Source organism: Dioscorea cayenensis, chromosome 7 (assembly GCF_009730915.1).
Source record: "Dioscorea cayenensis subsp. rotundata cultivar TDr96_F1 chromosome 7, TDr96_F1_v2_PseudoChromosome.rev07_lg8_w22 25.fasta, whole genome shotgun sequence".
Taxonomy (NCBI): Eukaryota; Viridiplantae; Streptophyta; class Magnoliopsida; order Dioscoreales; family Dioscoreaceae; genus Dioscorea; species Dioscorea cayenensis.
The window spans coordinates 4,157,122-4,179,438 of NC_052477.1; the positions used below are offsets into that span (position 1 = coordinate 4,157,122).

General features: G+C 33.3%; 1 protein-coding gene across 1 annotated transcript; it reads right to left on the bottom strand.

The window, feature by feature from the left end:
• Nucleotides 1–353: 353 nt before the first annotated feature.
• LOC120264423 (endo-1,3;1,4-beta-D-glucanase-like) lies at nucleotides 354–2,624 on the bottom strand. The gene is made up of 3 exons (XM_039272236.1): nucleotides 2,249–2,624; nucleotides 1,282–1,304; nucleotides 354–383 (listed from the first exon to the last, which is right to left on the bottom strand). Exons 1-3 carry the CDS (start codon nucleotides 2,535–2,537, stop codon nucleotides 369–371), a joined length of 327 nt encoding a protein of 108 aa, XP_039128170.1. The 5' UTR covers nucleotides 2,538–2,624; the 3' UTR covers nucleotides 354–368.
• Between the last annotated feature and the right edge of the window lie 19,693 nt (nucleotides 2,625–22,317).

The following is a 22,317-nucleotide window of genomic DNA, read 5'->3' on the forward strand; positions in this document are numbered from 1 at the left end:
AGGGGTTACGTATTGCTATATACCAGGGCTATAAGCACGGTAAGCATCACTAAGAACACATAATATGCATGTGCATGATACATGATAGCAATGTGTTGGGAAGGGGAAATCAAGAGTGGACCAACCAGCAAGTTGCCTAGTCAAGCGAAATCAACAGTGGAAGCTCAACTAGGCCAAACCAAATTTGAACAAGAAGTAAAAAAGGAAAACCAAATCAAACATATTGTTCTACAGTTATAATTTTAATTAGAAAATATTCAAAAGAAAAATATTTAACTATACTCAGAGCAATGGTAAGATATAGCACCAGTACTGAATTCAACTAAGTACTTAGTAGTATTTTATCTACTAAATATGTTCACTAACCTTTAACCAGCCAGTTTGACTAGTTTGACCAATATTGCCATAAAATTAGTTGGGTCAGCCAATTTGACATACATTTCCAGTTTATTTAAATCTGAAACAGCAAAACCACTTAATCTAGTCTGATCAAGTTGGACCAGCTAGTTAGGGTTGGTCTTCACAATACTTCATCAGATTAAATTTGTATAAAAACAAGGAGACCAGATGCAAGTCTAGGACAAAAACCCCTACGAAAGACAGCCATTGTGTGGAAGATCAAGCAGTTGGTTGATCATATCACCAAACGATGGAGTTCTTTCTAGAGAGGACTTCAACCACAATCCTTTATAACTATCTAGCGGGATACAGTGTACTCTAAAGTAAATGGAATGCAACAAATCTATTACATTAAAGTATGAAAGTGGATAGTGAACACAAAAATACACATCCTCCGTGAGGCACCACACATGATATATATGTATGTGAACCTAGTAAAAATTAAAATACAAAACCTATTTATTTAGATAACTGACGAAGAACATGATTATTCCACTTTTTGTCCATTAATACTATAAGTGTCATACTTTTCTTGATTGACGCCAAACCTGTTTTGCAAACAGTAAGCTCAAATCATTCAATAAAAAAAAAGATCTACTTAATTGGATGCACACTGGTATTCAAATTCAAAATAAGGGTTAAAGTGAGGCCATTCTTATAGGCACCGTAGAGTACCAAATATATCAAACTGATGTCCATGTTTTCTGTAAAAAGAAATGTATAATGTAACAACAAAAAAAAAAAAATAAATAAATAAATAACAATAGGAGGGAGAAGAAATTCTGAAAGAAAAGGAAAATTATCAAGATAGATAAAGTTGAGATGACTTTGCCAAAATAAAGTGAAGTGGGTACATGGTGTTTGGAATCATGACAGGACATACCTTAAATTTGGTGCTTCAAAACCTGCCAGAAAGCACGTTATATATGTTAGAGACTATCCATTGCACATCTAAGGTTTAAAAAAAAGTAGCACATCAATTACCAATAGAGCATTTAAAAAGTAGCTAACTAACAGAGATGCTTTAAAGTACACAAAATTTAAACCATAAAAAGTCGCTCATATCAAAAGAATGGAATGCTGTCAATGCAAGATTCTATAATAAACAACTCTTGACATGTAATCATCAAGTTTATAAAGATGATCAAGTCAACATAAAAAATGTGACACCAGAATCTTAGTATAAGTTTTATTTCAAAAGCCAATACCAATTTTCACTGCAGCAGACTAGCTGCTTCATCCCACCAAACAGTAAATTGGGCAAAAGCCAGACATTTTTGTTATATAATACATAAGACGCTGGTTGAGAGATCATGTTCTAGTCTCCCACCAACTTGATTAAAACGCTAGAAGTTCGTGGTGATCAGAAGTTAAGTTTTTTTTAAAATTTTTCTTGCTATCTATTATGAGAAAATTAGTATAAACAATTTCATTTAGGTAGACTCATACTATCCAAAGAATTATAGTGTTCCATTTAAAATTATTTCTAACTAGATTGACACTATTAAGTGCGCACAAAAAAAAAAAAAAGAAAATCCCTCTTCAAATCCACAAATAAAGTCTCTTGCCAAATCATAAAATCAGGAATTCTCAGAAGTTCCATTTGATCAATCGCCACTTAACAAGCTTCCAACAAAATCATGAGATGTTTACTTTTCATTTTAGCCAAAAATATGCAACAGAACCACCCAAAATAAGCGTACAACATCTTACCAACCAATAACAACAAACATCAAAAGAAGATCAGAATCAAAATGTATCAAAATAAATAAATAAATAAATAAACCCATATTAACAGAACCAAAACTCAATAAGAAGAATCAGAAGAACAAGAATAAAGAGGCCAAACCGTAAACATCGGAAACAAGTAGCACAGCGAGTTTGGATTCCGGGGAGCCGGCAGTGTAGGCCTTGAGTCCTCCGAGGTTCTCGACGACGGAACCATGGCCGGCGGAGGGGTTCAATGTGGGTGGATTATCACAGCACTGGGATTGGGATTGGGATTGGGAGTTTGCCATCACTCTTTCCGCCAATGAATGCTTGTCATCATCACACTTATTCACAAGGTATATAAATAGGCTTTCAGTACTTGCCTTATCGCTGACGTCAGTAAGCAAAATTTTCCATAAACGTATCATGACTCATGACTTAAAAACAGGGCTTGAGATCAGCGTGTAGCCCAGCGATTGCAGCCGGCTCGAGTTCGTGATGAGTTCTCTGTAAGAGTTGTGCACCGTTCTTTTTTTCAGGGATTAAACTGTAAACGATCGTTAAGCGATTGTAATCAGTGTATTTTTTATATTTTTAACATTTTTTGAAAGTCACTTGTGATTTTTGTAAAAAAGAAAATGAAAGAATTTTTTTTATAAATAAAACTTTGTTAGTTATTATTTTTAATCAAAATAAATATTCTAAATATTAAATAAATTAATTTATGGTAGTAGTTAATTAATATTGATAATCATTGCAACTAGTTAATAATTTTATAGAATGCTGTTAACAACAGCATTCGGAACACAACATATAAATAGATGTGTCATTTATATTATTTATTTCTCCATTTTGATCATCTCTCTTTGCTTTATCATTGAAGGAAAGACTTCTCTTTGCTTAATCATTAAACCAAAGAATTCATGTCTTGCCTCAAATCAACATTTGGATTATTTGCAAGGTGATAATTCAATTTATAGATCCCCACCATCTTTGTGCTTATTCTTAAATTTGATATATTTATGAAAAATTAGAAAAATAAAATAAAATATATATATATATATATATATATTTATTTCTAATACCAATATTATTTAATTATTTATTTATTTCTACATTTTGATGGTCTCTCTTTGCTTAATCATTTTTTGAGGAAAAGGAGCTGAGACAGCTTTTCTCTTTGCTTAATCATTACAGGAAAGTACTCATGTCTCAACATTTGGATTGTTTGCTAGGTAATATTTCAATTTATAGATCCCCACCAACTTGGTGCATATTCTTAAACTTGACATATTTAGGAAAAATTAGATATTTAATTCACTATTTTATCATGTGATTTGGAGGATTTAGTAAATAAAACTATTTTAGTTGATAGTATTTTAGAATCCATCATATAATATTTGAATTTAGAAATATAGGATATGTGGACCTATAATTACTTTCAATATATTTTTCAAAGCTAGATGTGTATCAAAGTCATTTATAATCTCTACCTCAGTTTTGAAATTCATCTAATGTCAAAAACTTTTTGATCAAAAAATCCATCTCATTTCAAACTCATCTTAAACCAATATTCTAAAAATCAGACAGGATTGGAAACTGGTGGATAAACTGATTCACGGTTCAACCGGTTAGACTGACAAGTTCATGGTTCAATTGAATTTGATATTATTAGATCTAATAAATTTTCAAAACATATGAAAAAATTGTAAAAAATTAAAAATAAGAAAATTATTTATTTCTAATACCAATATTATTTATTCTTCATTTATTTATATATATTTATATATTTATTTCTCCATTTTGATGGTCTCTCTATGCTTAATCATTAACGAACGACTTCTCTTTGCTTAATCATTAAAGAAAAGAACTCATGTCTTGCCTCAAATCAACATTTGGATTGTTTGCAAGGTAATATTTCAATTTATAGATCTCCACCAACTTTGTGCATATTCTTAAATTTGACGTATTTATGAAAAATTAGATATTTAATTCATTATTTTATCATGTGATTTAGAAGATTTAGTAAATAAAACTATTATAGTTGATAGTATTTTAGAATCCATCATATAATGTTTGAATTAAAAAATATATGATATGCGTACCTATAATTATATTTCGGTACATTTTTTAAAGCCTAGATGTGTATCAAAGTCATTTATAATTTCTAGTTTGGTTATAAAATCCATCTAATGCCAAAATTTTTTTAGTCTTTTGGCATTCAGTCCCTTATTGTAAGGTATTCATATTTTTACTAAAAAAATAGATTCAAACCAAGGTTGTCAGACCCGGGCAATGACCCGGCTAAGCCCACGGGTCAGGGGTCAATGGGTTCGACTTGGTCGAACCGGGGTTGAACCGGGGTCAATAATTAAATATAAAAAATATTATAATAATTAATAATGAGTAAATATAATATTAAACCCATAATTATAATATCAAAACCTACTCAAATTTGATATTTAAATTGATAAATGACCTTATATACAGTAGAGTTTTCTAATTATGTCATTTATATTTACATTTTTTAAATATTTACAAATTTAATATATTAATATATAATTATCAAACTTCTCTCGGTGTTATTTATTTATTTATTTGTTTATTGGTTGATTTTGTTAAAATAGATAAGAAATTTAATTTATTAATTCTTATATCTAAATTGAGTTTTTATTTTGTTTTAAATTTTCTTATATTTTTTATTTAATTAGGATACTTTAATTTTATATTTTTATAATAAAATTACACTCATTTATTGTTTTATTTTCTTAATAAATTAAATATTTAGAAAAGTATTTACATAACATATTAATAGATTTTATTTTTAAATGTTAATTTTTGTTGGTATGTTTATGATATATATATATTGTAATTCTATTTATTGATTATAAATTTTAAATTAATATTAATAAATATACACGATTTTGTGGTTTCTAATGAGAAAATAATAATAATAATTTATTAAATATTGTATTAAACATTGTGACTCGATTGACCTGGGCGGGTCACCGGATTAACACCGGATTTTTTAATACCCGGTTCAATGGGGCATACCCGGGTCTGCCACATGGCCGGTTCTTGGTTTTTTCAATTGAACCGGCCGGGCCAGTCCACGTCTGACAACTTTGATTCAAACCTCAACTTGAAAAAGGTATATTGAGAAGTTAATTCAAGCATGCACACACTTCTAACTTGATTTGTCCACTTTTTCAAAAAAATAAATAAATAAAAATGAAAAAAAATAAAAAATAAAAAATCCATCTCATTTCAAACTCTTTCCAAACCTATGGAGTGGTTTAATTAAAATAACTAGTTATATCACTACACAATTACGCAATGAAATGATATAAATAAAAATCAATATGTAGGAAAATTAAAAAAAAATACACATTTGGAAAAATCTATATATGTGATTATTGTTATTATTTTGATATTGAGCAGCATGAAGAAAGAAATTGGTTTAAAATTTAAAATAATTTTAATGTTGTTAAAAATATATATGTTATAAATGTAAAGATAGTAATAAGAATAGAGATCCAGAGTATTTACCAAACACCCAAAACCCTGAAGAATTAGCTTCTTCTTCTTTCTTCTTTTATTTCTCTCTTTTCTTTCTCTTCTCTTTTCTATCTCTCAAAATATACAAAATGAGGGGGTATTTATAGGGTTACAAGAGTTGAATGAACGGCCAGGATCGATTCGATCCGACGGTCCAAAATACCCTGGTTGGTGGAATAGTAACTATGATCGCGGTCAGCTACAGGTGTTAGCGGTCCTACGATGATATCTAGAAGTTACTATAGTAATGCCGTACACTATCGAGTGAAATTGCTACGATGAGGCATCCATTAAAAATATTTGTTTATAACACTCCCCTTGGATGCCTACGACCAAAAGATATGCCTCGTTAAAACCTTGCTAGGAAAAACCCAGTGGGATAAAAAACCTAGCTAAGGAAAAAAAAGTACACTATCCTTGGTACATTTGAGGGTTACTGCCTCATTAAAAACCTTGCCTCGGAAAAAGCCATTGGGACAAAAACATTGGCAAATGGAAAAAGAGTACAGTCTCCCCCTTAAATAAATAACTTTTAACTTATATCAGAAGTACTTACATCCTTAAGTCTTCTCATCCCGATTTTGTGTATAAGTCTTTGGTGAATGCACTTAGGAAGTGATTTTTGTGAATAGATCGACTGATTCTCACTCTGGATTGAATCTTTTGAACTTCTATAACGCCTTCTTTCCGGAGATCATGAGTGTAGAAAAAAATTTTTGGTGATATATGTTTCGCTCGTCACCTTTAATATAACCTCCTTGTATTTGAGAAATACAAGCATCGTTGTCTTCATAAATTCTCGTAGCATTTGTTGTTACTCGATGGTAATTTGCAGGGATGATCAGTATATGCCCAATCATAGATCGTAACCATTGGCATTCACGACTTGCTTCATGGAGAGCTAGAATTTCGACATGATTTGATGAAGTAGTCTGTAAGAGTTTGTTTTGTGGAACGCCATGAGATAGTCGTACCATTGTAAGAAAAACATGTATCCGATCTCGAGATCGCCCTTTGTGAGGATCGAGACGGATACCCAAACGATCAAGCAAAACCTGTGAGGTTGGATGAAGATTCTTGTCGATAGAATAAACCTAGATCTGTAGTTCCTCGTAAATAACGTAGTACATCTTTTACTCCTTTCCAGTGTCTTTGTGTCGGTGTAGAACTGTATCTTGCTAGAAGATTTCTCGCAAAAAGCTATATACTGTCCGGTATTATTTGCAAAGGTACATTAATGCACCGATTGCACTAAATATGGAGTTTTTGGACCAAGAATGATCTCTCCTTCTTCCGGTGGGCGAAATGGATCTTTCCGAACATCAAGAGTTCGGACGACCATTGGCGTACTCGATGGATAAGCCTTCTCCATATTAAATCTCTTCAGACCTTTTTACAGTATAGGGTTGATTGATGCACAAATATTCCCTCGAGGATAAGTGCTCGATTTGTATACCCTAGGCGAATTTGGTCTTTCCCCAAATCTTTCATTTCAAATTCTTTTTCAAATATGATTACTGCGATTGCAATTTCAAAAAGGAGTGCCTACAAGATTTAAATCATCCACATATACTCTGCTATCACAACAAAAACCGTTAGTATAACTTTTAATAAACACACATGGACATATACTATCATTTTGGTATCCTTCTTTTATAAGATATTCACTGAGACGGTTATACCACATCCGTCAGCATTGTTTTTAACCCATAAAAGAGATCTCTCGTAATTTAATAGAGTATAAATGATGATTATTTGTAATGTTTGTTTTTCTATATCCTTCGTGGATTTTTCATATATATGTCATTTTTCAAGTAATCCATACGGATATGCTTTGTGACAACATCCATCAATCGCATATCTAATTTATTACTCTATCGCCATGGCAATTAAAAAAATCTAAAAAGTAATTCCATCCATTACGGAGAGTATGTCTCTTCATAATCAATACTGCATTTGAGAAAAACCTTGAGCAACCGGTCTTGCTTTGTATCTCATAATTTGATTATTTTTCATTTCTTTTTTTCTCACAAACACCCATTTATAACCGATCGGTTTTATCCCTTACGGTGTTGGCACTATCGGCCCAAACACCTCACGCTTTTGATAGGAATTTAGCTCGACCTGGATAGCTTCTTTCCATTTTGGCCAATCATTTCTTTTGTCGACATTCTTGATGGATCGTGGCTGCGGTTCATTATCGATGATTTATTTCTATATCTCGTAGCCACATTGTAGATGAATATATCATTTATTTCGGTCTCATGCCCGATTCAATCTTTGACCATCATCTACATAGCAAATTGAATTTTTCAACATTTTTCGAAAATATCATCCCCCGATTGATTCTTCATTAACTTGTTCTGAGGGTTTTATAATTTCCTCTCCCTTTTCACATGGGAGATCCTTATCTTTATTTTTCTGCTTCCTTTTTCTAGGAGCTGAATCTTTGGCACCAATTGGTCTTCCACGTTTTTGTCGTGGTTTATTTTTCTACTTGATTTTTCTTTTCAATGGATTCTTAGGAATCTCAATTCTTGCGAGGAGCATTAGCGGGCTGGTATATATGATTTGGTTACCATTTTAGTATCGATGAATGCATCGGTATTTCATTTGCAATATTTTGCAATTTAATGATCCTTTGAACTTCAAGTTCACATTCATTGAGTACGAGGATCATATGTATGTAATCGTGATGCATTCCAATCAATTTCTTTTTGGCTCATTTTTGAGTAATCATTTCTCCCCTAATGCGAGGGAAGAGCAGTTCATCAAAATGACAATCTGAAAATCTTCGCGATAAATACATCCCCATTAATGGTTCTAAATATCGTATAATTGAAGGGGAATCATAACCAACATATATACCAAGTCCGCGTTGTGGACCCATTTTTGTACGATTTGGTGGTGGTATTGGCACATATCTTGCACAAACGAAATATTCTTATATATGAAATATCAGGGCTCTTTACCCATAACAAGTTGGTGTGGTGAATATGAATTACATGCGATTGGGTCGGATCCAGTATTAAAAGCTGCGAGCATGCAAAATAGCATGACCCCACGCACTTGTAGGCGATTTTCAGTCCTTAATAACATTGGATCGGGCAATAATCGGAGTCTTTTTAATTAATGACTCCGCCAACCCATTTTGGGTATGCATGAGCTCTTGGATGCTCAACATGTATTCCAATCGCCATACAATAATCATAAAATGATTTTGATGAAAATTCACCAGCATTATCAAGACGAATTGTCTTTTATGGGATAATCTGGAAATTGTGCTTTAAGCTCGATAATTTGTGCCAATAACCTTGCAAATGCTACATTCCTTGTAGCGATGAGTGAAACATGGGACCATCTAGTCGATGCATCGATTAAAACCATAAAAATACCTAAATGGTCCACATAGCGGATGTATTGGTCCACAAATGTCTCCTTGTATTCTTTCTAAAAATTTAGGAGATTCACTCGATCACCTTTGTTATAGAAGGTGCGGTTATTAGCTTTCCCATTGAACATCGTCTGAACATGCATATTCATTATGTGTTAGGATTTTATAATCCTTGAGTGGGTGTCCATGAGAACTAGTAATAATCCGTACGCAACATAATAGCACCGGATGTCCAAGTCTTTCATGCCATATTTTAAATATCTACTGGGTCATTAACCTTCCCGAGTTAATACCGTATGTGATTCCATCACTTTAATACGTAAAATATAATCCCCGAGGATATCTGAGGAAAGCTTTCAAGTACACGTTTTTGGCATGAAATGACTTGTGTAATATAAAGATATTCTTTTTCCTTCCTTATCAACCGTCTCTAAATGATATCCATTGGGGCGTATATCTTTAAAGCTTAAAAGGTTCCTCCTAGACTTAGGGGAATAGAGAGCATTTTTCATGCTGAGGATGTTCCATTTGGCAACATCAATCTTTCGCTTCTCGAGAACCTTCAACCGGTCCGATGACCCGCTATTGTGGCTATATATGCCTTTCTCATTGATAAGGATATAAAATATATTTTTCTTGTCAAAATAGTATGCGTTGTCCCGCAATCAATAATGCATTCATCATCAGTCATATTCTAACAAAACAAAAGAAAAACATAATTTAATAAAACATAAAAGACATATTACAAACTAGTCTATAAGAAATCGACATATCTAAATATGTATTTTTCAGTTACATTTAAATTATTTATGGAATTATCCTCAATTGGATCAACTATGGGGTTGTCAGCAAAATTTGTCTCAATATCTTTACCTTTCTTGTTTTTTAAGTGATTCTTGGTAAAGATGGACAAAAATGTTTTGGGGTCCCTGCAAATTCCGGACCAATGACCTTCCGAGCCACTACGATAGCATGTATCTTTCTTTGTCTCTAACCCCATCTTGTGGCTTTTGTTGCTTCTGCTGATGTACATCAATTCATTATCGCGTGGTCCGATATTATTTCGACCCCACCACGACCAGCGTAGTCCCTCGACCACCATAATTTCCTCGTCCACGCGGTTTTTAAAACTAGCACCACGACCACGCCATCTTCTTTGCCCAAAATTAATTTACGGCAGTGAGTCGTGATCCGGATGAGTCGAGATTGATGATTCTGCATCAACAATTCATTGTTTTGCTCCGCCACAAGGAGACAAGAAATTAATTCAGAGAATTTTGTAAAATTCTTTTCTCTATATTGTTGTTGTAATATAACATTTCGTGCGTGAAATGTTGTAAATGTTTTCTCGAGCATCATTCCTTCTGTCACTGTTTCTCCACAGAGACGAAGTACTGAAACAATTTTAAACAGCTCGGAATTATATTCTTGCACGCTTTTAAAATCTTGAAACCTGAGGCTTGACCAATCATTGCGTGCTTTGGGCAAGTAGACCATTCTGAGATGTTCAAATCTCTCTTTCAGGGATAACCACAATTCCTGTGGATCCTCAATGGTCAAGTATTCATTCTTCAGGCCATCATCAATATGATGCCTTATAAATATTAAGGCCTTCGCCTTATTATCACTAGGCTCATTGTTATTAGCCTCAATAGTTTTACTCAGGTTTCTTGCTTTCAGATGAAGCTTGATATCAAGGCTCCATGATATATAATTGCTCCCCGAGATTTGAAGGGCCTCGAATTCTCTTTTTGCAATATTTGCCATTTTTCTTCAAAATAATAATATAGCATGTAATTAGAATAGAGAGTATAGAATAAAATATAAAGCATCTATACTGTTCATATATACGGTACTGTTCATGTATAACACTATTCATATATACGGCACTATTCATGTATACGGTACTGTTCATACGCTGCAATTATTGCAGCATTGGGAATTAAAATTTGTTTGAAAGTGATTATAAGTTAAAAGGGAAGAAGAAGTAAAAATAGTGGAGAGAAGAAAATAGGGGGCCGACGGAGAAAAGTCGGCCGAGTTGCCGACGGAGAAAAGCCGGCCGAGTTGCCGACGGAGAAACCGCGGAGTAGAGAGAAGGCGACCGGAGAAAAAGGGGCGGCAGGGTTTTACCGATTTTTGTCAGCGATCGCCGGGATTGGAGGGTCGCCCTGAAGAAGATGATGCTTACTAATTTGGATTTGATGGAAAACCTCATTGTAATAATAATATTATTGTTTTTCTTGTTTATTTTTAAAGAAATCTCGGCAATATTAGCCTTAGTGGCTTTTAGTATCTTTGTATGTTTTTTTATGTATGCTTCTAAGAAAATCTTATGTATTGTTGACTGAATAAAATGTATGGTTTGCTAGTATTATATTACCTGTCGATCCTTCATGCATTCAGTGTTAGAAATGGATTCCACATATATAACATATATATTAGATGAGTCAAAGAAAATTAAAATCATATGAGCAAATTAAAGTGCTGATAACGCTGTTAAAAATATATATATTATAAATGTAAAAGATAGTAATAAGAATAGAGATCCAGAGTATTTACCAAACACCCAAAACCCTGAAGAATTAGCTTCTTCTTCTTTCTTCTTTTATTTCTCTCTTTTCTTTCTCTTCTCTTTTCTATCTCTCAAAATATACAAAATGAGGGGGTATTTATAGGGTTACAGAGAGTTGAATGAGCGGCCGGGAATCGATTCGATCCGAGCGGTCCAAAAATACCCTGGTTGGTGGAATAATGCTGATGACCGTGATTTGCTACGATTACCACATGGGCGGGTCCCTACGAGTGTTCATGCTCTACTGATGATATCTAGAAGTTACTATAGCAATGCGGCACTTTTCTGATGAAATTGACTACAGATGGGCATCCATTAAAATATTTGTTTATAACAAATGTAATATACTCATGCAAGCTTATGGTAATTATTAAATTGAAAATCTAATTTACTAATCTATGTATTCATACAAAGCACTTGTGGAATAGGATAACCCAAAAGTTTGGCCACTAGAATTTAAATAAAGCACTAGCATTTTGTTATTTTGATAAAAAATTAAATACTGAAATCATTCATCCCAGTAAACACTGGTTCCTCCATTCCTCCTTTTATTGTTCAACCATGTGGTTATAGTGCCATTTTTATTTTATTTTATTTTTACCGGTTACTAAACTTTATACTAATTCTAATATAAAAAAAAAACTTTATACTAATTCTTTTAATAAAAATTGTAATTTATTTATTTTTAAATATAGGATATTTAGAAGAGGTGTTAGACCACAAAAAGGGCAAAGAAGATGCACTCTAACAAATACAACAAATCGAAATCGGCATAATCAACCAAAAGACAAAGTGAAAAGACAAATGGGTTCCGAAGTTCAGCGGTTATGATAGTAACTCGAGACCTCTCAATCGAGGGAGCGGAACGGGACTTATTGATATGGGAGAGGGAGGGAGGGAGGGGTGAGGGAAAAAACGTCAAAAAATATTTTTAGTTAACATAACAATTGTATTCGATACAAAATAGTGTGATATTGTGACATTTAATTAAAACAATCACAAAAACATATATATCATTAGAAGAATCAAGCATACAAAATTGTTTATACATGGACCATGGTAGTGCTAACATTCATGCATCTAATTATCTAAATGATTGAATTTTGTCTTATGAAACCAATTTTTGTTATGTCATTGTATCCTTTGGTATAGAGCGTATAGTCATATTGAATCCAATTTATTATGTGTTAATGAATATTTATGATTATATGAAGTATGAATATGAAGCACTTTAATATAGCTAGTCTTATTGAAACACCTATTTTATTACGCATTTTTGCTATATAGATTTAAGTTTTTAAAAACTAAACATTATTTAGTTATACATATATACATTATGATACATATTAATATTTGATATTTGATATTTGATATTTTCAATATTTTAACTCATTAAGGCATTTAATCAAACACATTGTAGGCATATTTATAAAAATGAAGTTTATCATTCATGTTCTATTTATTTTACCCATAAATTTTATACATTCATTCTCATTTTCAATAAAAAGTAATACATGATCGGATGATCCAATAATTAAAAAAAATAAATACTAATAAATAATCTAATATACTCACTAGTCACTCTAAGACTCCAAGTCTCCAACCAACTTACCAAGTTACTCTTCAAAGTTCAAAGTTCAAATCAGTATATTGTAGATATGTTTACATGATTACATATGACTTGGCCTAAACCCAAAGAACACAGGCTACTGGGCTGGCCCATAAGCCACAACCCACAAGTCACAACCCATAGCTTTGAGTCAATGACTCCCATCATGCCATCATCTTCAACCTCAAGACTTCATGAGACATGAGTCATGAATCATGAGACTAATAATCTATGCGTTTATCTCGAGCTGCTGGCCGAGGAGGCGGGCTCGCAGTCCTGTGAAGGAGGGATTGCTGGCACGGCCGAGGGAGGCAGTTCCAGTGTCTTCCGGCCAAGTAAAGGAAAAGAACACCGGTGATCGAGTGAGCCAAGCTCAGCCAGCTCCACTCGGTCCCGGCTCCTCAATTACAAGCACGGTAGTTACAAGTGGACTAACGTGATTCTTTACACAAGTTATGTAGTTAGAATATTATTGATTTATTATTATTATTACTTTTTTTGATAATTCTGAGGATAATGGATGAGAATATTTGTATTATATATTATTAAAAAATTTAAAAGTAGTTAAATTAATGATTAACATATGTATTAATTATATAATGAAAATTCATTTGGACTATAATCTCCACGGATAGCAAAAATAGAAAGAGAAAAATTAAGGTAGGCAACGCTCAATCCTCATTCACCATCCTCTAAGTTTCACAAATAACACTATCTAAAAATTAGTTATTGAGGAGGTTTTTCGAAAACCCATAGAGGCGATTATGAGATGGTTGAAAAATCACCCTAGGGGCCTACTTTTGGATGCAGGAATATGAATGGGAATAGGGGAATAAGAAAAAGAAGAGGAATGAAAAATGGGAATAAGGGGAATGAGAATAATGTGTTTGGTTTGAAGGAATAAGGATTGGGAATAGAAAAAGTAAAATGTAGGATGTAGTAAATTAAATCAATACCCTTGTAAGTAAATGATATGATATTATATAAAAATAATGGATTATGTTTAATGATAAATATTTAACATTATTTATTATTAATTATTTATAATATAAATATATATTTCAATATATTATAATTATATAATTAATCTTAATAATTTATTTAACTATTATATATTGATTAAATTAGTTAATATCAATAAAATGCTTAATTGTTAATTTCATTTTACTGATTTTACCTGACCTCCCAAAACAATTTAATTAAATTATTTAATAAAGTAAAAGCTAAATATAAATATGATAATAATGTAAAAGCTTGGACTTCGTTAAAATCTTCCAACAAATTTTAAGAAGCCCAAATGTCCTCTCGATCACATTTCTAACCCAACATGCTTCATATTAAAAACTTGAGCTATATTTGGTTTGCCGACCATTAGCCCAAGAGCTTAAGTGATATCACTGGACCTCTAAAAGGTACAAGAAACCGGGTGAATTGCGACTATCCAAAGATCGACCAAATAATAACAACCTAGACCACAAATGAGTAGTTGATGTTAGCTAGTGGTGTTAAATCATTACTAATGTGATCTTCAATTGAAGAACACATTTTTATTTTACCATTTGGAACCTTTAGACCGTTGGGCTTTTGTAATGGCATCCCTAAGAATCCTGATCGTCATGTCTTTAGCCTTCCCAATCGGACAAGACATATATAAATCGTACCGCCTGATCGACAAACACCGAGCACATTGTAGTTATTTCAGATTTTCTTGTTCTATATTTGGTTGATCAACTTTTAGCACTATTGACAAGAGATATGTCTTCCATCCAATGCTCCAAGACAATTCCCACATTGGTGAAAACAATTTATTGCTAATAAGAAATCTACTGTATAAACCAAATAACATGAATTTAGTAGGATTACTCTTAAACATTTTTCCACCCATATCATCTGAATTTTCAAGAATAGGTTAAAGGTTTCTTCAACATGACACCATGGCAAAGGATAATTGATTTCAAAACGCGCATGGAAGTGTCTGCTATAACTCATGGCCACAATGTTTAGCAACATTGTATCATTTCTCTACCATGACATTTCTTGTACCGTGTAGCGCACTGGTAATTATCAATAATCAACATAAGCTATGAAATGAACGTCGATCCATGCTCACTTTATCAATACACTTTATGTCACTTTACGTAAACCACCCAATAAAAGATACTCATGTTGTCTACGGAGTCTAGTAGATGTTGCTCAATCCCATAATGGATCACATTTTCTTTATCACTCTCTCACTTATTACACACAATGATAATAGATGTTCATCAAAAATATAACTAGGCATCATGTAAATTTGCACCTATCTTCCATATTTCATTATCCATAGCTAACAAAGAAAACAATATTCATTTTATAAGAAACTTATTTATTTTGAGGAAAACATCAAATATACATTAAAATTTTAATTTTTAATAGTACCATAACATCTTATGACATAGTTTCTTTTTGATGTAGACTTCCTGAAGGGTGTAACAAAATATTGAAAGATGCCAACAAGAAAATCCAGTATTTTAGGAAATTTTGAATCCCTTCTTTTTCTATGCTTATCAAAACATGCCCCAAATAAATGAACCAAATCAAGATATTAAATGCAGAAATATATGAAAACAATTTTTCCATTTCCCCATACATTAAACTTTGGGGAAAATTCAGTTTTTAAATACTTTTGGGTTTTGTGTCAAGGTATATGCGTTTCTTGAATAAGGATGAATTGCATGTTAAAATTTCAACTTTCTATTGAACTAGGATGAAGTAAAAGGCTCATGTAGACATTGCTTTTGTTAATGTCCGATGTTGCAAGAACTACCTTTTGGTCAAGGTATTAGTTAGAATATGTGGGTGTGAACTTTGGTCAAATAGTATGAACTAAAATATTATATCGAATAGATGTGACTATATATATTTACATGTCCTTGTTTTAACTATTAAAAAGATATAGGAACTTAATTTTCTATATTTATCATGTAGTTTAGCCAAACATCTAAAAACATGATAGTGGTATTAATTAAATCAAAATTAATAAATTAAAATTTATGGAGTTATCTAATTAGTTGTAAGTTGGATTTTTATAAAGATAATATATATATATAAATTTTAAAATAATTTTTGATAATTTTAAAGAAGATCTGTTTAAAATATCTCAATTAATTAAGATTATTGTTAATACATGAATATGTGAAAATTTTAAAAATAAATATCATCCTAAACTGGTCATTTGAGTCAACACAAAATTATACAATTTATATTCTGTATTTATCCATATCCTTCCGATTATGGTTTGGAGAATTTTAAACCCCGAAGGTTTTAACTTTTAATATCTAATAGTATTTTGTACTAAGATTTTTATATTTTGTATTATTAACACTTAAGATAAAAATAATAATTTATTAACGAAACATCTAGTATCAATTGGTGTCATGGTGTAGTTAATTATCACGCCGACCCAACACCGGGTTAGGGTTTTCCTCAATCCATACTCAGGGTTACCAACACTGCCCTCATTATATATACTAAAGTATCCACTAGTACTAAGCTAGAAATCCTAGCTATAAAAGAGAGTTAATTCCTATGCTAGTATGAGAATCTTGTACACCGTCAAAAGCTAATTCATAAAATCTAGTAAGTCATACTCATCGCTTTGATAAATTCTCAATGATCTAAAATTCAAGTAAATGTTATAAGAATAAAAAACAACATTTTCATCAATTATATAATTAAAGAGTCAAGATGTCAAAGACCTATCCAATTTCAAATACTATGAAAACTTTCTACACTATATCCAGCCATCAAAGCAAATCGCATGAACCTTATCTTCAATAAACAAACAGATTTCAAAAAACAGGAATTTTTAATTATGATATACAATCACAAGATCCTCACGACATGACGTATAGATAGATAATCAAAATTTGACAGTAATACTAGATCTATAACTTGTACTTTGAAAAGAGATCGCACGCAATAATAGGACCGATGAGATCCAAATGATTGGTAGTGCCCCCAAGCCTCCGTGATCTGGCCCGTCGACCACTCACTAGTACCCCAATAAAAAGCCCAACCATTATCAATCACAAAATCCATTGACTATGATAAAATGAAATCAAAGAAGCTTGAAATGAAGAAAGGAGAAGTACCACGTGGACGCCAGCAGGAGGGGTGCGAGATGAGCAAAACGGTCACCGCATCGATGTGCACTCTGATTGAGACAGGGTTCTGGGCCGAGTAGGTTCGATCATGGAGAATGGGAAAGAAAAGAGAAAAGTGAGAAAGAGAGGCTTTTATATATGCTAAGGTAAATTAGTAATTTTATAACTAAGGCATACTTCTCCCCATTTTTGGGTGGAATATGATGCTTCGCTTTGGAGTAATCTTTTTCCCCATGCATGGAGTGCAACCCATGTCTTTCCCGTTGATTTAGCCAGAGCAGGGCTTTGGGAATGAGATTCTCATTCCCAAACCCTCCTAATCCATGATCCAAACGCCCCCTAAGTCTATAGAGGGTTATAACCACCTCTATAGACTTAGAGGTGGTTTTTCAACCATCTAACCACTCTCAGTATAAAGCCCGGGCTTTTAAATGAGAGTCTGCTTTATAACAACTGTTGGTAAACTTTGATTACAAAGGGCGTTGTCTATTTACTAATTTATAGGCGGTTATGACCCGCTTTTTAGTTTAGCTATGTTAAAAATATATATATATTTTTAGAAGCGGTTATAACTGCCTCAACATTAGCTATGTTAAAAAAATATATATTTTTAGAGGCGTGTTATAGTTGCCTCACCTTAGCAATCTTTAAAAACATTCTTAGAGGCAATTATAACTCACCTCTAAATTAATAATGTTTACAAACCTTGTTCTCATTCTTGAGGCGATTATAATCGCTTCTAAAACCTATCTATTACTATAAAAATAATTAAATATATTCATTTTAAGCTGTAAATCCACTTTAAACCTGACAAATATTGTAAAATAATAATAAGTATTCTAAAGGTTTTCAAAAATTTTCATTGATTATTTCAATGACAATACAAAAAAGAACTTCTCATAATCTTATCTTATCTTATCTACCTCTATTGACAATTGTTTCTATGCACAACCTAAAGCACCAACCACCATCCCTGTAGCTCCTCAATCTTCATACCTCTTAATCCTTGAACAATGAGTTCTCCTACATAAATAAATAAACATAATCAAATAAGGAACTACAATTGAACTAAAGTCAACTAAAGAACCATTAAATGTTGAAACATGAAATCTTAATATGCATAGTCTTAAACATTCTCTCTCTTCTCAAAATAAAGAATAACAAATGTTTATGATCAAGAAGAAACATGAACATACACCAACACAGCATGATCACAAAATCATGGAGCATGCGCACAAAATCCAAAAGTCACAACAAATTTAATACAAGAAATAGTGGATCTTATCTCATAATCCAAAAGTCTTTAACAAGTATGCTAATCAAAACTAGTCGCAAAGAACACTTTGATAAACATCATAAAAGCTCAAATAAACAATGAAACCCTAATTAATTGTTAGTTGAAAGAAGAGAATGACTCATATCGCTGTCATTGAGAAGTTTCCAATGGTGGGCAGCCTTTTCCACATTTGATCCTCTCTATGAATGACAACAATGCTTAAATTCACACCTACAAGGTCCTTTCTTTGTCAGTCATAAACAATGAAACAAAATTAATTGTTGGAAGGAATGAGCAGCTCATCCAAAAATGTCGACATCCGATATTTACATGAGCTGTTGTTGTTAACAGTGGCAATAAGAAGCAGTAAGATGTATACACGCAGATGACATAATATCTTATAAATTGAGCATATGGTTAATTTTCAAGGTCCATTCCCAATGTTGTGGAATATCAAAACTCATTTAAGATGCCTATTTAATTGGAAAGAGTGTTAAATTTAGTTTTCATTTGAGGTCCTTCAACCCAATGTTATGAATCAATGCCGACAATTTCAATCCACACCCCAACTCCAAGCAAAGGAGCTCACACTCAATTTTCATTGAATTATCTCATATAAGAACAGATCAACACAATTTCAACAACCCCAAAACACCAGCTTAACCACAAGTATTACTAAGTAACAAAGTAATTAAAACTTAGGATTTACTTATGATCGAAGAAACATCACCAAAGAATTGTCTTGCTGTAATTCCCTCGGGTCCTCATCCCCTTCTGTAGGGGCCTAAAGCTCTCTCCTTGATCTTCGATGCCCATCTCCTTTATTTTCCCTTTCTTTTATTTTATTTTTTCCCCGGCCAAGACATAACCCCTCCGGACATGAGTTTTCACCCTTTTCTCCCTCGAGACTCTTCCCCGCCATTTTTCCCCAGCACTGTGATCCTATGGCCATTTGCTCTATCGACCCGTCCACTTGTCTGTCCACCCATTGTCTCTCTTGGTTTGCAATCAACCCATGCACTGGGCCTTCAACTTGTGATTTAAGTTGAATTAAATATGGGGATATCACATTACCTCCCTCATCAATTGAGACCTTGTCCTCAAGGTCTAATTCAGGATATTGATGTTGTAATAGCAATAAGTCCTCCCAAGAATTCTCAGATGCAGGAAGTCCATTCCACTGAACCAGCACTTGTCTCATCGGCTTTTGATATAGCAAAAACGTGAGACTTTGTAACAAAATTTTGGGTTGAATTAAAGGACCCCCAGAGCCAGTGATCACAAGCAAAGGAGTACTATCTGTCATGGAATTACCAATAAAAATTTTTAGCACCGATATGTGAAAACAGGATGAATTTGTGTTCTCTCCGGTAAAAACCAACTTGTAAGCAACTCTGTCTCGACTTCTATTGAATCTGAAGGGTCCGAGTATTTCATACTAAGCTTTGTGATTTTTTGCAAGAAGACCTGAATGTTGCCAATAAGGTTGTAACTTAATCCAACACCCACCGCCAACTTCAAATGCCACATCCTTATGTTTCATATTAGCAAAATTTCTTCATTCTCATCGTGCTCGTCGTCAAGTTGTTTCTTCACTTTCTGCACTTTATCTCGAAGACAACCATTCTGATACTCGAAAGAAATTAATTGAGAGGGTTTCACGGTCATGCACCACTTTGAAAAGGTGTCAGTGCCCATAGTAGTATTAAATGCCGCATTGTGAGTACTTCACCCACAGAAAAGATCCATCCATGATTTAGGGCTATTAGAAACAAAACACCGAAGATAGTGTTCAATGCATTTATTGAGATGCCTATGTTTGCCCTACTGCTCTGTGGTGATAAGCTCGATGACATAGCTAGAGAAGTACCCATTTTTCAAATAGATGTTGCTAGAATTTACTAGTGAAAGTCTTGTCCTCAGTCTGAAATAATTGAACTGTATGCCACGTAACCGATCTATGTGAGTAATAAATGTTTCAGATGCACTGCTTAGTTATTAAAAATCAGCCCGTAGAGCCATGAAGTGCCCATATTTGATAACCTATTGATAATCACAAAGATTATGGAAACTTCCCCTTGATACCGGGCATTCCACAATAAAATTCATTGAAATGTCTCTCAGCCAACTGCTGAGGAATTGGTATAGCGTAGCAAAGAACCTCCGGATGAGTATTCAAACTCTTGCTTTTAACATATGACACAAGCTTTGAATAAACTTCTTTAACATCCTGTCTCTCATACTTGGCCACAAAAATTGTAATGCCAACCTTTGCATATGTCCCTCACATTGCTCCGAGTGACCACCAATTTTGGAGGAGTGAAATTGCTAATAGTATCTTTTTAGTCCTCGGATCGCTTATGAGGAATTGCAATTTCCTACCATGCCACCATAACAATTTTGCTACCAAGTATACTCACTATGTTGCGAGTAGAATTTGCAATTGATTAATTATGTTCGAAGATGGATCCGATATCTGCTAAGTTTTCTCGAATTTAAGATAGAAATTGACAATCGTGATGAGAAGTGAAGTTAAACAACTGAGATAATGCATCACCGCTTTGTTCCTCAACACCGGCCCGTGCTTAATTGTAAAATTGAACTCTAAATTGTTGCTCGTGGTCTCGAATTGTTTGATTGCATGATGCTGACAAGGCTTGTCGATCGCCTTTTATTGTGAATTGATGTCCGATAAGGTAATATTCTAAACTTAGCTACCGCTTCAAGAATTGCAAAACGACCCATATATATGTTGATTGTTCTCGCATGGCAGCGACATGAAAAAGAAAGGAATGAGATGTTTGTTTCGACTCAATACAGCCCTCAACTCCTACACCGTAAGCATCTCGCTTCCGTGGTGAATGGCTCCTATCAATTTGGTAGGGACAAAAACAGTCGACGTGATAGCCAATTGTAAAAGCCTTAAAGCCTTCTCACCTTTTAGAATTCCCAATGAAAGTTGTCTTTTAAGAAGATCAGGGCACAAATGTCTTGCTAACTGAGTATAATGTTGTATGAACCGATAATATCCCGTTAGTCCCAAATAACCCTCAATTGCTTCAAAAATAGTTGAATTGGCTATTGAACTATAGCCCAGATTTTTAGCTCCATCCATTTCCATCCCACGAGAAGACACCACATGGCTCAAATATTCCACCTCTATATTCCTAAATTGACATTTGGAAAATTTAGCATATAATTGATGTTTCAACAAAAGTATCTAAAAACTTGTTCCAAACGATGTAACATGAGAATCCCAATCCTTACTGTACAATAAGATGTCATCAAAGAACACCAACACAAATTTTCTCAATGAAAAATGGAAAACCTTGACTCGTAAGAGCTTGAAATGTTAGCCGGGGCATTAGATAGCTCAAAATGGCATGACTAACCATTGAAAGGCTATGGTGAGTGCAAAATGTTGTTTTATACATGTTCCCTTGATACAACAAAATCTGATGATAACCTGAGCGAAGATCCAATTTAGAAAAATATGTAGCTCCCTGATAATTCATCCAATCGCTCATCCTCCGTTGAATTGGAAAAGAGTCCTTAATGGTGATGGCATTAAGAGCTCTATAATCTGCACAAAATCGCCATGATCCATCTTTTCTTCTTGACCAATAACATGTGTGAGGAAAATGGGTTTGT

Excerpts from the sequence above, each read along its gene's own strand:
- LOC120264423 (XM_039272236.1), bottom strand. The coding sequence starts at position 2,537 with ATGATACGTTTATGGAAAATTTTGCTTACTGACGTCAGCGATAAGGCA. Across the intron at positions 1,305-2,248 it reads ACTTGTTTCCGATGTTTACG|GTTTTGAAGCACCAAATTTA; the intron begins GTTTGGCCTCTT and ends GCTTTCTGGCAG.